General features: G+C 44.2%; 1 protein-coding gene across 2 annotated transcripts; it reads right to left on the reverse strand.

Annotated features, from left to right (window-relative positions):
• Positions 1–114: 114 nt before the first annotated feature.
• On the reverse strand, positions 115–13,416 carry GPRC5D (G protein-coupled receptor class C group 5 member D). Of its 2 annotated transcripts, XM_007967713.3 has the most exons (4): positions 12,405–13,416; positions 9,786–10,725; positions 1,971–2,038; positions 115–586 (listed from the first exon to the last, which is right to left on the reverse strand). In XM_007967713.3, exons 2-4 carry the CDS (start codon positions 10,678–10,680, stop codon positions 515–517), a joined length of 1,035 nt encoding a protein of 344 aa, XP_007965904.1. In that variant the 5' UTR covers positions 10,681–10,725; positions 12,405–13,416; the 3' UTR covers positions 115–514. The 2 variants fall into 2 exon arrangements, with proteins under 2 accessions (XP_007965904.1, XP_007965908.1); XM_007967717.3 differs by lacking the exon at positions 1,971–2,038.
• Positions 13,417–14,841: the final 1,425 nt, after the last annotated feature.

Here is a 14,841-nt window from a genome sequence, read left to right on the forward strand (position 1 = left end):
CAGTTTTGCAAGATGAAAAAGTTCTAGAGAATTCACAACAGTGTGAATATGATTAACACTACTGAACTGTACACTTAAACATGGTTGAGATGGTCAAGTTTATGTTCTGTGTTTTTCAGCACAATTTAAAAATTGACCAGACACGTAACCCAGTAGTAAGCTGCTACTAACCTCCTTGTCACATTAGAATACCCTTAATTTCTCCAGGCAGGGTCTTTTAGTTCTGTGAATAAGAGGCACCAATTCTTTCTAGCGTTGCTAAGAAAGGGAATTTTGCAGTTGCACGAATGAAGAAAGAGACACAGTCAAGGTAGGGTGGCCAGCAAGATTGTAATTATGCTCGAAAGGGTGGTCTTCTGGTGGAGGGTCCATATGGATGGAGGGGTTAGGAAACAGAAGAGGGGATGTTCTGACTCTTCATTGGCAGCGTGACTCTGTGGGCCCCGGTGGCCTATCAGGGCTATACTACCCAGGATGGTCGGCTGGGTTTTCTCTACTCGTGTTTCCTGTAGATTTATACTCCTGCATCTTGCTGGGGGCTTAGTTTGGCCCGTGGGATGAAACACTCTTGTGTGGGATCAACAGTCTGGAAAGGAAGAAATGCCATCATCAACTTCCTGACCAACAAAAGAAAAGATACTCTCCAAAGTTATATTTTTGTTTTTGGAGACAGAGTCTCGCTCTGTCACCCAGGCTGGAGTGCAGTAGTGCGATCTGGGCTCACTTCAATCTCTGCCTCACAGGTTCAAGCAGTTCTCCTGCTTCAGCCTTCTGAGTAACTGGAATTACAGGCATGCACCACCATGCTCAGATAATTTTGTATTTTTAGTAGGGATAGGGTTTCACCATTTTGGCCAGGCTGGTCTTGAACACCTGACCTCAAGTGATCCGCCCACTTCAGCCTCCCGAAGTGCTGGGATTACAGGCATGAACCACTGTGCCCAGCCCTAAAGTCATGTTTAAAGTATTATTATCTCACCTTCATTTAATTGTTTGTCAACAACAAAAGAAGAAACATACTGAGCCTACCTGTACCAGGCTATCCCTCAGCCACGAACAAGAATCTTTTTGCAAGCAAGGTTCTTGAATAGCTGATCACTGGAAATTGAAATGAATCAAGAAACTCTTGGAGGGATAATAAAGATGTTTTCATTATGTAAATACCCTCCTGAGGGTTGATTAAAGCGCATGATACAGCTATGGCCTGGTCCATGTGCCATTCTAGGAAAAGGAAAATTCTCAGATAACGTACCAGAGGGATTAGCTTAGTTAGTGGCCTCGTAAATTAATTGAAAAAATGATTTTAGTTACTTTTGATCCCCATAATGTAAGAATTGTGTCCCAGTGTGATATTTCTGGCTGTTTAGGTTTGTATGTCTTCAAGTCTTCACAGCCCAAATGTGAATTACCCCCAAACTACTCAGCAGTGCTCCCTCTGTTTTTGCCTGAAAGGATTAAAATTTGTTCATCCATCTGGGCATCCAGACGATAGTGACAGACCCTGCCCAGTTCTTAGGGCAGCCTGGGCTGCTGCAGCTAGACAGGGACTCAGGGAGGCAGTCAGTGGGGATCAGGTGATAGGTTCAGACAATCGCTACTAAAAGCAGACCCCACACTCAGGCATATTTACAATCCTGTATTGTCCCCGAGGCAAAATTCGGTGAGCCTGCTGCTCTTCACCTTCACACACAAGCTTCAAGCTGCCCTTTCTTTCCAGGGACACGCACTTGCATCAGAATGCTATATTGTTGCTGGCGATGAAGACTGGGAAGGTTTGGGTGAAGACTGTCTTTCGCCACCTGGTCTGGCTTAAATCGGGGTGGCTCAAGCTCCACATACCTTTAGGGATGCTCCTGCCCTGCCTCTCCTCTCTCAGGTCAGTAAAGCCATTAGAAATGAAGCCTGAGGCTGTCCTAAGGAAGGAGTGCTTGCTAGGTCCCTCCTGGGTGAATGTAGGTGAGTCCATTTACCTGCGGCTGAATGGGAGTACCAAATGAAGTTAATGCTACATCCTCCTCAGCTCCATCACTGTCTCGGGCTGAAAGCCAAAGGAGGGAAGGGCTGCGTTAGTGTCCAAGAGTCAATCGGAAACAGCACATGAGGACGACAGGAAAACCCCACGGCTTGCAAACAGGCTTTTCACTCTTTAAAAAGGAATTCTGAGGCCGGGTACGGCGGCTCACACCTGTAATCCCAGCACTTTGGGAGGCCAAGACGGGCGGATCACTTGAGGTCAGGAGTTCGAGACTAACCTGGCCAACATGGTGAAACCTCATCTCTACTAAAAATACAAAAATTAGCCCAGCATGGTGGTGGGCACCTGTAATCCCAGCAACTTGGGAGGCTGAGGCCAGAGAATTGCTTAAACCCGGGAGGTGGAGGTTGCAGTGAGCTGAGATGGCGCCGCTGCACTCTAGCCTGGGCGACACAGCGAGACTAAATAAATAAATAAATAAATAAGAGGAATTCACAGTGGTGGCTGTTATTGAAAAAGTTTATGATTTAAAGGAGTGTATTTAAAGTTGATGTGGAAGGCATGGGTAGCGTGTGGGTGTTTAGGAGAAGCACACTGGCGTCAGAATCTCACTAGCTCCAAGTCAGTTTCTGCTCTTTCAGTATTACCTGTGTGACCTTGGGCAGCTCACTCTTTTCAACAGTCCCTTTAGGCTTGATTCTCTACAAGCTTGAATTCAATATTTCAAAAAAATTTTTATTTTGCCCAGGCTGGTCTTAAACTCCTGGCCTCAAATCTCCCACCTGGGCCTCCCAAAGTGCTGGGATTACAGGTCTGAGCCACCACATCTGGCCTGAATTCAATTTTTAAAATTGGATGTAATAAAAGAGATCACTTGAGACAACTTTATATTGTTGTAGGATCATCACAGACATAGGTATTTGTTTAATGGCTGTCTCCTCAACCAGCCTGTAAGCTCTGTGAAGACAGGAGCTGTGCCTGTCTCTAAGAGCAGGCACTTGCTGGATACCTAGTTGTTTTTTGATGACCACAGACATAACTGTGTTAGGAGGGTTCACACTTAGGGGTTTCATTTTGAGTGGATGGACCCTGGAGAAGGACTGCTTGGCTCTCTCACTTGTGTTCCTTAACCTTTTGTTGCCTTTTGTTGCCTTTGTTTCCTGATGGAAATAAAGAAGAATAATGACAGTCATAACAGTAAGTCTATCTCACAGGATTGTTTTGAAGATTATATAAAAATGTTTATAAAGTCCTTGGAACAGGGTATGCTACATAGAAAACACTCATGGGCTATCCTTTGTATATGATTATTGGTGGTGGTGCTGGTGCTGCAGTTATAACAGATGCTCTGACATCCTCTTCCTAGTGGCTTTTTATTTATTTTTTCAAGGAGCTGATGCTGTGATACATGAAATGCTTATCTTTCCTTCATGGCAGAATTAACTGAATCCTTGGCTCGACTTCATTCCTCGTGTCATAACAAGGCTCCTTCACACTCAGTCTCTTGGGAACCAACTTTCATCCAACATTCTCATCAAACCGGATCATCAGTTAGAAAAGCCTAATTCGGCCGGGCGCGGTGGCTCAAGCCTGTAATCCCAGCACTTTGGGAGGCCGAGGCGGGCGGATCACGAGGTCAGGAGATCGAGACCATCCTGGCTAACACGGTGAAACCCCGTCCCTACTAAAAATACAAAAAAACTAGCCGGGCGAGGTGGCGGGCGCCTGTAGTCCCAGCTACTCCGGAGGCTGAGGCAGGAGAATGGCGTGAACCCGGGAGGCGGAGTTTACAGTGAGTCGAGATCCCGCCACTGCCCTCCAGCCTGGGTGACAGAGTAAGACTCCATCTCAAAAAAAAAAAAAAAAAAAAAAAAAAAGAAAAAGAAAAAAGAAAAAAAAGGAAAAGCCTAATTTTTCCAGCTCTAGCTATAGTTCATGAATTTACCAAAAGGCCAAGTGTTTTTTTTATACCAAACCTGCACCACTGTGTGATAGGAAGTCCGAAGTGAGTAAGACCTTCCATTTATCTGTGGAGGAGGCAGGGAGGGACGTGATCAGCGCATTTAAAGATGAGGAAACTGAGGCTCCTAGGGCTTGAGGACCTTGGTTTGGTCTCAAGGTTGGTAAGAAGCAGAGTCTCGGAGCCTGGGCACATGAGGCCCAGTTCTGCACTCTTTCCACTGACCTTTGCTGCCCAATGATGCTCCCGCTCCCTGAATTTGTTTTTTTAAATTTAAATTTAATTTTTTTTTAAGAGTGTGTAATGGCGCAATCATAGCTCACTGCAACCTTGAACTCCTGGACTCAAGTGATCCTCCCATCTCACAGCCTCCTGAGTACCTAGGACCACAGGTGTGTGCCACTATGTCCAGCTAAGCTCGCTGAATCTTTATGAATGTCATCATCCTTGACTTATCTGTCCTCAGACCAAACAAATCCTGCCTATGACCCCGCTGCATTCTTCCCTGCTTTAAGCTAGTTCTCTCTCTGTGACCTGTAACTTGAGGGTGACAAAAAAGAACTTCCCATGAAAGAACAAACAAAAATGACACCACCTGGGACCATTTAAGTTGGATTTCCCCTGGTAAGGTGAGTGTACCTTGAAGAAAAAATGTTGAGAATTGTCAAAAAGGGCTATGTTCAGCAGAAGTTGGAGTTTGCTAGGGAAACAACCAGAAGGGCTTATGTTTGCAGGAACAGTGTTCTCTTGGTTCATCTTGTTTTAATGCCTTCAAAAAGAATCATATGAGGTTTGTTTGTAAGCATCCAAACACTGGATGGAAAAATGCCCACAGTAATGTGACTCCTTCCTTCCTTCCTTCCTTCCCTCCTTCCCTCCTTCCCTCCCTCCCTCCCTCCCTCCCTCCTTCCTTCCTTCCTTCCTCCCTCCCTCCCTCCCTCCCTCCCTCCCTTCCTTCCTTCCTTCCTTCCTTCCTTCCTTCCTTCCTTCCTTCTTTCCTTCCTTCCTTCCTTCCTTCCTTCCTTCGTTTCTTTTCTTTTGTTTTCTTGTCTTTTCTCTTCTCTTCTCTTCTCTTCTCTTTTCTTTTCTTTGTTTTTTTTAGATGGAGTTTTGTTCTCATTGCCCAGGCTGGAGTGCAATGCATGATCTCAACTCACTGCAACCACCACCTCCTGGGTTCAAGTGATTCTCCTGCCTCAGCCTCCCAAGTAGCTGGGATTACAGGTGCCCAAGACCACGCCCAGCTAATTTTTTGTATTTTTAGTAGAGACAGGGTTTCACCATGTTGGCCAGGCCGATCTTGAACTCCTGACCTCAGGTGATCCACCCTCCTCGGCCTCCCAAAATGTTGGGATCACAGGCGTGAGCCACCGCGCCCGGCCAACACTTTCAAATACAGATGGGTCTTAGTGTTAGCAAATACGATATAATGATATTCTAGTTAGTCTAAAACAGATATGGCAGGCAATAATTAGAAGTTTTCCACTTATAAAACAATTCATAGTTGATATTCTACTCTATTTAAGATTTCTGCTCTTTATATCACATTTAAGATTCCTCAGTTAAAAGACTTAGTGATTTTATTCTAATTATTTATTTTGGAGGTTAGTTATCATTTGTTCAGGAAAAGAAATATTCCAAAATTTACCAACTCCAAATTAAATATAAAACAAGTATTATATTCATCAACTAATTAATGAAGAATATGTTAAAAAATAACATAATCCCAGGAGCATGTAAATGGAAAGTAGTTAAACATCAAAATAGTTTCAGAATTATGTCTCTATTTTATTTTGCATTTTAATTGCTTCATTTCTTATACACAAATTCTTTACCCTAATCTTTTTGTTGACGTTTCCTGTACCTAACAAGATGCTGAGCGTGTTAAATTTCAATCAAATGCTGTGAGAGGATGTATCTATATTTTTGGCTTAAGATTTTGGTTGAGGCCAACTGATTTTTAAAAGTCCAATCAGTATTCAGCTTCTCAGGGACACACTTATAACACAGAGCAAATAATATTTATACCCATTTTTCTGGTGTCCTACAGTAATACGCCTGATTGCATTTTCATTCTCCATCCAGATGTTTTTGTATCTTAAAATTAAGTCCATAATCCACTTCAGAGGAATAAAGCCTAATCTTCTTTAGAAAGACTTCCAGGGAAATGAAATTCTTAATCCCCTTTGCTAATCTGTTTCTGTCTACCGACTCTTATTTTCGTATTTAATCTAAATCTCTCATGCCTCCGCGTCCATTTCCACCCACTATCTTTAGCTGGAGATGGAAAACAACAAGACAACTGCCTCTTGGGGAGAGGTCTTCACACTTGTGAAATTTTCTTTCTTTCTTTCTTTTTTTTTTTTGAGACGGAGCCTTGCTCTGTTGCCCAGGCTGGAGAGCAGTGGTGCGATCTCGGCTCACTGCAACCTCTGCCTCCCAGGTTCAAGCAATTCTCGTGCCTCAGACTCTTGAGTAGCTGGGATTACAGGCATGTGCCACCACGCCCAATTAATTTTGGTATTTTTAAAAGAGATGGGGTTTTACCATGTTGGACAGGCTAGTCTCTAACTCCTGACCTCAGGTGATCCGCCTGCATTGGCCTCCCAAAGTGCTGGGATTGCAGGTGTGAGCCACTGAGCCTGGCCATACTTGTGAAATTTCCAGCTAGGGACCTCTAGTCCTACTCTCCTTTTAGCTGAATAATTCTGGTCTCATAACCCAGTGGTAAATTAAATAATTATGTGACTGGAATCACAGCTACAAACAGCATTAGTCAGAAGCGTCACATCACAAATGCATGCCTCATGGACTGGAACAAAATGTGTTTTGGGACAGCATTTTGAGAGAGAACTTGGATAGTCTGGTAAAGCACATAAAGCTTAAGAATGACCATCTCATTTTCACTGTCTTCACCTGTCCACACAGGTCTGATGTTATAACCCTTTAATCATCTTTGTGGGGTTCTGCTGAGCCTCCCCAAGCTTCCCACACTTCTCATTAGTGGATCAGTGGGTATCCTTGCTAGAGACTGACTGATGCCGGGTACAATGGCACGGTTATTCTTGCTGACCACACATCTGTTTATACAGTACCGTGATTGTTTCTTGAGCAAACAAAAGCAAAGACAGTGGTAAGTTGTTTCCCTACTATCAGCTTATGACCCACCGTAACACTTCAGACGTTTCAAGTTATTGTTATTATACTTCTCTAGCTCTTACCTATTTTATATCTATTTGTGTGTTTTTCCTAGCTAGGTGGAATCCTGCACTTTTAATTGACTTTTAATCGTTCCTTGAAATTTTGATATTTGTACTTCTTCTGGGTGACCTAAATTCTGATTTTACTTTCTGAGTTTAAGCTTCTGGTTATTTTGCCCAATCTTGGAGAGCAATTCCTTCCTTCCTTCCTCCCTCCCTCCCTCCCTCCCTTCCTTCCTTCCTTCCTTCCTTCCTTCCTTCCTTCCTTCCTTCCTTCCTTCCTTCCTTGTCTTTCCTTTCTTCCTTCCTTCTTTTTCTTTCCTTTCTTCCCTCCTTCCCTCCCTCTCCCCCTCTCCCTCCCTCCCTCTTCCCTTCTCCCTCCCTCTCCCCCTCCCTCCCTTCCTTCCTTCTTTCTTTTTTTTTTTTTTTAAAATTGAGACAGGGTCTCACTCTGTCACCCAGGCTGTAGTGCAGTGGTGCAATCATGGCTCCCTGCAGCCTCAACCTCCCAGGCTCAAGTGATCTTCCCACCTCAGCCTCTTGAGTAGCTGGGACCACAGGCCTGTGCCACCATGCCCAGCTAATTTTTTGTAGAGACGGGGTTTTGCCATGTTGCCCAGGCTGGTCTTAAACTCCTGAGCTGAACCGATCCACCCGCCTCCCAAAGTGCTGGGATTACAGGTGCGAGCCACAGAGCCCAGCCAATCAATATGTTCTTTACACACTATTGATTTTTTTTTTCCACAAAATTTCAAATTACATTGATGATGACTATCATTGGCAGACTATTTCCTGCTCAGAAATAGATTTTCTAACCTTGCTTGAGTAATAGGATACTCTTGGCCAAACCAGGAACCATCGTATTTTAGCAAGCCCTTGCTCTTCAACTGAGATATTCCTTTGAACCCTTTCAACTCTTGCCTGGTATTTTGTGGGGGATGGAATATTGATCATTACAAAGCTCAATGTATTTGGGTTTATTGTGAAACTCGAAGAATTTTTTTTGCTCTGACTTTTGTTTCCTGGAAACACACAGCAGCAACAAAAACAAACACAGAAAGTTTTATCTTCTAGTAAGAACTATGAGAAGTATTTTCAGGAAAGATTGACTCTGCAATTCTGCCACAAAACTCAGTGATGTGATTATGCATCACCAACGAGCAATGAAAAACTTTTATGGGAAAAAAATGCGTAGTGTTAATTTTCAACTTTTGGTCAGCTGAGCTGAAAAGAATTAATGGATGTATTTATCTGAACAGGATTTAATTTGAATGCGCAATTAACCATAGATTACAGCTCAAAAAAAGTGTGTGTACTTAAAAGGAAGCTTATGTGAATTTTTTTTTGAGCCTAGTGAACATTATGTGTGCTGTACAATATATAAAATAACATCATCGTTACACATTAGAAATAAAATGTGAGAAACCAGATGCCTATTAAGACACAAAAATTGATGTAAAACTATGATGTTGGGTTTTGGATAATAGCCCAGATGTTTCAGAAAAGGAATTAATGAATTTTGACATATTTCCAGATAATTGAAATTAGCCACTATTTCCCCCAGGTTGTTGGGGTCCAAGCATTCTTGTTGCCATGGATAATATATTTTATTCCTTAACAAAATGTAGTCAGGTGGCTTGAATAAAAATATGACCCAGAAATTATTATGAAAATGTCACATAAGCAAGTTACTTTCTTTCTCCTAATGATCACACATCTGAGTCTTTACTCAGAATTAGGATATAATGACTCTTCCTCTCATTTTTTGTAAGCTTTGAAGGATTTTAAACAATAAATAGTTTGAAAAGTTGAAATCCAGAAGTGTTTGGTTTTATGACTTTAATGAGGTGGTGAGTCCTATGAATCAGTTTAAGATTATGTTTGGGCAAATTAGCTTTGAGACAAATTTTTAAAATGTTCATCACTGCTGCCAGGATTGGCTTTTGCACTTGAAGGCCAACACATCTGGACTTAACATTAGATGTCATGCAAAATCGCATGGTTCAGGCCTAAATTAGGGCTGGTGAACTGATTTTTTTTTTTTTTTTACACGGAGTCTCGCTCTGTCGCCCAGGCTGGAGTGCAGTGGCCGGATCTCAGCTCACTGCAAGCTCCGCCTCCCGGGTTTACGCCATTCTCCTGCCTCAGCCTCCTGAGTAACTGGGACTACAGGCACCCGCCACCTCGCCTGGCTAGTTTTTTTTGTATTTTTTAATAGAGACGGGGTTTCACCATATTAGCCAGGATGGTCTTGATCTCCTGACCTCGTGATCCGCCCGTCTTGGCCTCCCAAAGTGCTGGGATTACAGGCGTGAGCCACCGCGCCCGGCCTGGTTAACTCATTTTATAGTGGATGCCTTTCTTTAGCCAGTGTGAACATTCAGAGTCATGCCCTCTTTCTTTAGGGCCTTTGATTCATGTATGTCTTGGTCTCTCCCCATAAAGCTCTATGCTTTGGAAGAACTCATTTTTCATAAAAATTTAACCTTGATTCTGGGAGTTTGCATTTCCATGCTTGAACTATGAAGCCACCCACCCCATATCTGACCATTGTCTTTCAGTTTCCTCTTGGCTCATCCTACTGCATGATTTCTCTCCTGCCTCTCCTGTAGGAGCACCTCCCTGCTCCCTGAATCCCCCAGGAAAGTACCTCTGGAGAGCTCCTGGTTCTCCACTTGGAAGCTGCGTTGGTAGGCTGTGACGGGGCAGGCATGGCCTTGTGAAGGGCACTCCTGCCTACACGATCTGTAGAGAATGCAGAGCTCGGGGACGATGTACAGCAGCAGGAAAACCCATGCGTTGGTGACCAGGGCAATGCAGATGACCGGGTCGTCCCACTGGGGCTGTCGCTGGAACTGCGGGTTGCCTCTCAGGAGCATGGAGATCCACACCACCCAGATGATGATGGAGAAGAGCACAGTGATAAAGATGAGTCTTCCGTGCTGCTTCCAGTTCTCACATGGGCCACAGAAGGTGGCTTTGGAGACGAAGAATGTGAGGGCCATCAGGAAGAGGACATAGACCAGGAGTACAACAAAGTCCACATTGAGCTGGCAGGGTGTCATATGCACAAACATCATACCTCTGGTCATGATGAGAGTCACATACTCAATGGCAATAATCACCTGCAACAGACTGCAACCAATAGCAATGCACAGAATTGTCGTCCAGGAGAAGGAGACGCGACCCCGAACCAGCTTCACTAGGTTGGAGGCATGGGCTAAGAGGCACGAGAAACAGAGAGCAAAGAGAACCCCGAAGAGAAAGTAGCGTACGGGGGCAGTTTGCTGATTGAGCTGGATGATGAAGGCAAAAGCGAGTCCAAAGAGCCCCAGCACACTCAGGAGGAAGAGGAGCTGGGTGGGGAGGACATTCCACTGGCTGCAGTCTTGGATCTTTCGCATGAGGAAGAGAAATGCTAAGAGTAGCAGAATTGTGACCACGATGCCAAGTATTGCCAGGGACTCCAGAACGATGCCCCATGGCCCCTCAGAGTCACAGGGAAGAAAATAGTCTCCAGTGGACTCGATGCAGTCCTTGTACATGGTGACTTATGGGTGTAGACCTCACCAGAATGGTTTTCTGATGCCCTGCAGAAAAAGGATGAGACAAATTGACAACTCTGCATCTCTTAGGTCGGTGCAAAAGTAATTGCGGTTTTTGCTATTAAAAGTAATGGCAAGAAGCCTGGGCGCAGTGGCTCACTCCTGTTAACCCAGCACTTTGGAAGGCTGAGGTGGGTGGATCACTTGAGGTCAGCAGTTCGAGACCAGCCTAGCCAACATGGTGAAACCCCGTCTCTACTAAAAATATAAAAATTAGCCAGGTGTGGGGGTACACACTTGTAATCTCAGCTACTCAGGAAGCTGAGGCAGGAGAATTGCTTGAACCTGGGAGACAGAGGTTGCAGTGAGCCGAGATCACCCCACTGCACTCTAGCCTGGGTGACAGAGTGAGACTCTGTCTCAAAAAATGAAAAACAAGGCAGGGTATAGTGGCTCATGCTTGTAATCTTAGCACTTTAGGAGGTCGAGGTGGGTGGATCACCTGAAGTCAGGAGTTTAAGACCAGCCTGGCCAACATGGTGAAACCCCACCTCTACTAAAAATACAAAAAAATTTAGCTGGGCATGATGGCATGGGCTTGTAGTCCCAGCTACTTGGGAGGCTGAGGCAGGAGAATCGCTTGAACCCGGGAGGCAGAGGTTGCAGTGGGCCAAGATCACACCACTGCACTCCAGCCTGGGCGACAGAGTGAGACCCTGTCTGAAAACAAAAACCAAAAAGCACACAAACAAAAAAAGTAATGGCAAGAACCGCAACTACTTTTGCACCAACCTAATACCTACAAGAATGCCTATAGGGTGGTCCATGAGGGCACTCTAATATCTGTCATTCTGAAATGAAGACACCTGGGCATATGAAATAAATATCTTTACCAAAATTGTTCCTAGGACACTGTCGAGAGCCTGAGTTACATTTTGTTTGATTCTTGATACTTATCTAAATGCTAAGCTTCTCCAGGGGGAGAAAATTCAGAGATACATGCAAACATAGTCTAAGGCGATGGGAAATGCCATCACACATATTACCCCAAATTTATAACAGTTTTATATAGGATGTCAGTAAAGGAAATGAGAAAGGCAACCTAAACCCCTCAAAACTATCTTGGCTTCATCCCGCTGGGAAAAGCTGAACAGACTTCACTTGATAATATGTCCATTTGTGTATGCTAATTTCCAAGGCTTTTTGAAAGCTAACACAAAATCTTTTTCATAAAAGGAGGTGTATGAGAATGTTTGCATGATTGATGAAATTCAGTTATATCAGGCTCCTGAACAAGGACTGCCAACATCAGCGGATCACTGGATCATTCTAGACACTGATGCACTGCTTGAAGGAGACAGGCAGATGAATTACTGGGAATAAAATTTCCAAGTAATTTTAATGACTGTTCCTTCTTTCAGTTCAATTCAAGTCAATCCAATGCAACAGGTTGTATTTAAACACCTATTATTTGTTCATCAAAGAATTGTACAAAATGGTCCCCTTCTTTAAATACCTTTTTGAACAGTTTAGTAGGAAAGTCCATGTCTTGACTGAGGACTGAGGTGACCCAGGAAAAAGATCCCACATATTCATTTGAAAAAAAAAAAATCTATTGCAATTGAATACCCCTTAGCTCTATGTCCCTTCAGTTATCCCCAGACCAGATGGCTGGAGTGACCCAGGTTTACAGCTGAGGGCATGGCCCTCCGATTCCAACTTACCTTCTCCGTATCCACTCTGGAAGCTTAGGCTGTAGTGTTGGGAGGTTGTAACTGCCAATGAGTAAGAAAGAGCCAACCTGAGCTTCTTTAATCTCTCCCCAAATGGGCGGAAGGACCGTAGGCTCTCACTGAGGTTGCTGCAGTATCTATAAAAAGAACCGGAAGGACAGAAAGACACACCTATTCCAGTTTCACAGCAACTTTTCTACAGAGATTTCCTTGGTGAGAACAATTCTTTTTCATTCTACTTCTGACCAGAGGCACCTTGGCCTTAGGGAGCGGGTGTAAATCTGAAAGTGGGTGTAAATCTAGGAAATACGGCTCCCTCCCAGTGTATTGCAACATATTCAGGGAAGCTACACAAGGCCCTCAGGTGACTTACACCAGGATACCTCGTCCTTCTTCTGACGTATTTCCTAAAAAGCCATCTGGAGACTTTCCCACATCTTGATTTTGTTTGTTTGTTTGTTTGTTTTGAGATGGAGTCTTGCTCTGTCACCCAAGCTGGAGTGCAATGGCGCGATCTCAGTTCACTGCAACCTCTGGCCTCTCGGATTGAAGTAATTCTGCCTCAGCCTCCCGAGTAGCTGGGATTACAGGCGCATGCCACGACATTTTGTATTTTTAGTAGAGACGGGGTTTCACTATGTTGGCCAGACTGGTCTCAGACTCCTGACCTTGTGATCCGCCCACCTTGGCCGCCCAAAGTGTTGGGATTACAGGTGTGAGCCACCTCGCCCGGCCCCCACATCTTGATTTTAATTCAAAAGAGCATCCATTCAACGAAGTACAGGTAATGAGGCTTTCACTGGGCCATAAGGAAGGGTGGTTTTGCCTACTACTGGCATTAAAATGGCCAGTGGCAGGCAAAACTGTGAATCAGTCTGTGAATTTATCCCAAAATGAAGAACTGACAATTAAAGGTCACTGGCTGATACTGGAGTACCATATTCCTTTTCTCTTATGGTGACACAAAATACAGCACAGCATAGTGTCTAGCCTACACCCACCAACCGCGCCCCTGCCACCTCCAGTTTACTCCTTGATTCTCTTCCTGAATAGATATATATTTTTTTTTTTTTTTTTTTTTTTTTTGAGATGGAGTCTCCCTCTGTCGCCCAGGCTGGAGTGCAGTGGCGCGAACTCGGTTCACTCCGTCTCCTGGGTTCAAGCGATTCTCCTGCCTCGGCCTCCTGAGTAGCTGAGATTACAGGTGCATGCCACCACTCCCAGCTAGTTTTTCGTATTTTTGATAGAAACAGGGCTTTCTACCCCGTTGGCCAGGCTGGTCTCAAACTCCTGACCTCAAGTGATCCGCCTGCCTCTGCCTCCCAAAGGGCTGGGATTACAGGTGTGAGCCACCGCACCCGGCCCCTGAGTATATGTATTTCGATAGAGGACTGCCGAACACCCCAAACCAGTGTCTGGTTTCAAGGCGCTTGTGATCTGGCTCTACCTTTCTTACCCACGTGTACTTCCTTCGCGTCTCCAGGCTCTATGGCTTAGCCTGCTTGGTTTTCCCACTGGCTCACAAAAAAAATAAGTTCTCATCTGCTCACCTCTTAGGTGCTGTCACTGTCTGAAACTGCCTTTTGCTTGATTCACATTTATCCTATTTTTGAACCAAATTCTTTCCCTCCCTGTAGAATTTTGTTCATCTTATCTCCTCTATGACTCTTCCTGCCTTCCCTCATCATTCTAGCCCTCGCTGATCACCTTCCACCAGGAGCTCTACAAGACTTGGGGTCTGTTCTGTTCAAAATTACAGAAACCCTATTTTCTGCCTATTAGTTAACTGATGAATACATATTAGATAATAATGAATTGAAATAAATGAATAATAAATAAGAAGTGTCTTGATTCATGTTATTTGAATTAATCTCATCTCCTGATTGGATTTACAGCTGTCTGGGGGTCAGGTTCCACATTTTATGTCCCCATAGTACCTGCTCCCATGTGGAGAACCTCCTGGGTGATGGATAATTCGATTAATGGAATAATTCTAAAGATAAAATTCCAGATCTTTCAGAAGGTCCTTTTAGCTGTGTGGTTTTTCAACAGATGTGTATTAATGGAAAACACCTGAAAATAAGTCAGAGACTTAACAAATCCTTGACAAAATCATTCTGAAGTGGTGCTCTATCGTTTTTGTTTTGTTGTTTTGTTTTGTTTTGTTTTGTTTTTTGAGACGGAGTCTTGCTCTGTCCCCCAGGCTGGAGTACAGTAGCCCAACCTGGGCTCACTGCAAGCTCCGCCTCCCGGGTTCACGCCATTCTTCTCCCTCAGCCTCCCGAGTAGCTGGGACTACAGGCTCCCGCCACCACGCCTGGCTAATTTTTTGTATTTTTAGTAGAGATGGGGTTTCACCATATTAGCCAGAATGGTCTCGATCTCCTGACCTCATAATCTGCCCAACTTGGCCTCCCAAAGTGCTGGG

The sequence above is a fragment of the Chlorocebus sabaeus genome, chromosome 11 (assembly GCF_047675955.1).
Source record: "Chlorocebus sabaeus isolate Y175 chromosome 11, mChlSab1.0.hap1, whole genome shotgun sequence".
NCBI lineage: Eukaryota > Metazoa > Chordata > Mammalia > Primates > Cercopithecidae > Chlorocebus > Chlorocebus sabaeus.

Excerpts from the sequence above, each read along its gene's own strand:
- GPRC5D (XM_007967713.3), bottom strand. The coding sequence starts at position 10,680 with ATGTACAAGGACTGCATCGAGTCCACTGGAGACTATTTTCTTCCCTGT. Across the intron at positions 2,039-9,785 it reads GAACCAGGAGCTCTCCAGAG|CCCGAGACAGTGATGGAGCT; the intron begins GTACTTTCCTGG and ends TTTGGCTTTCAG. Across the intron at positions 587-1,970 it reads GTACTCCCATTCAGCCGCAG|ACTGTTGATCCCACACAAGA; the intron begins GTAAATGGACTC and ends CTTCCTTTCCAG.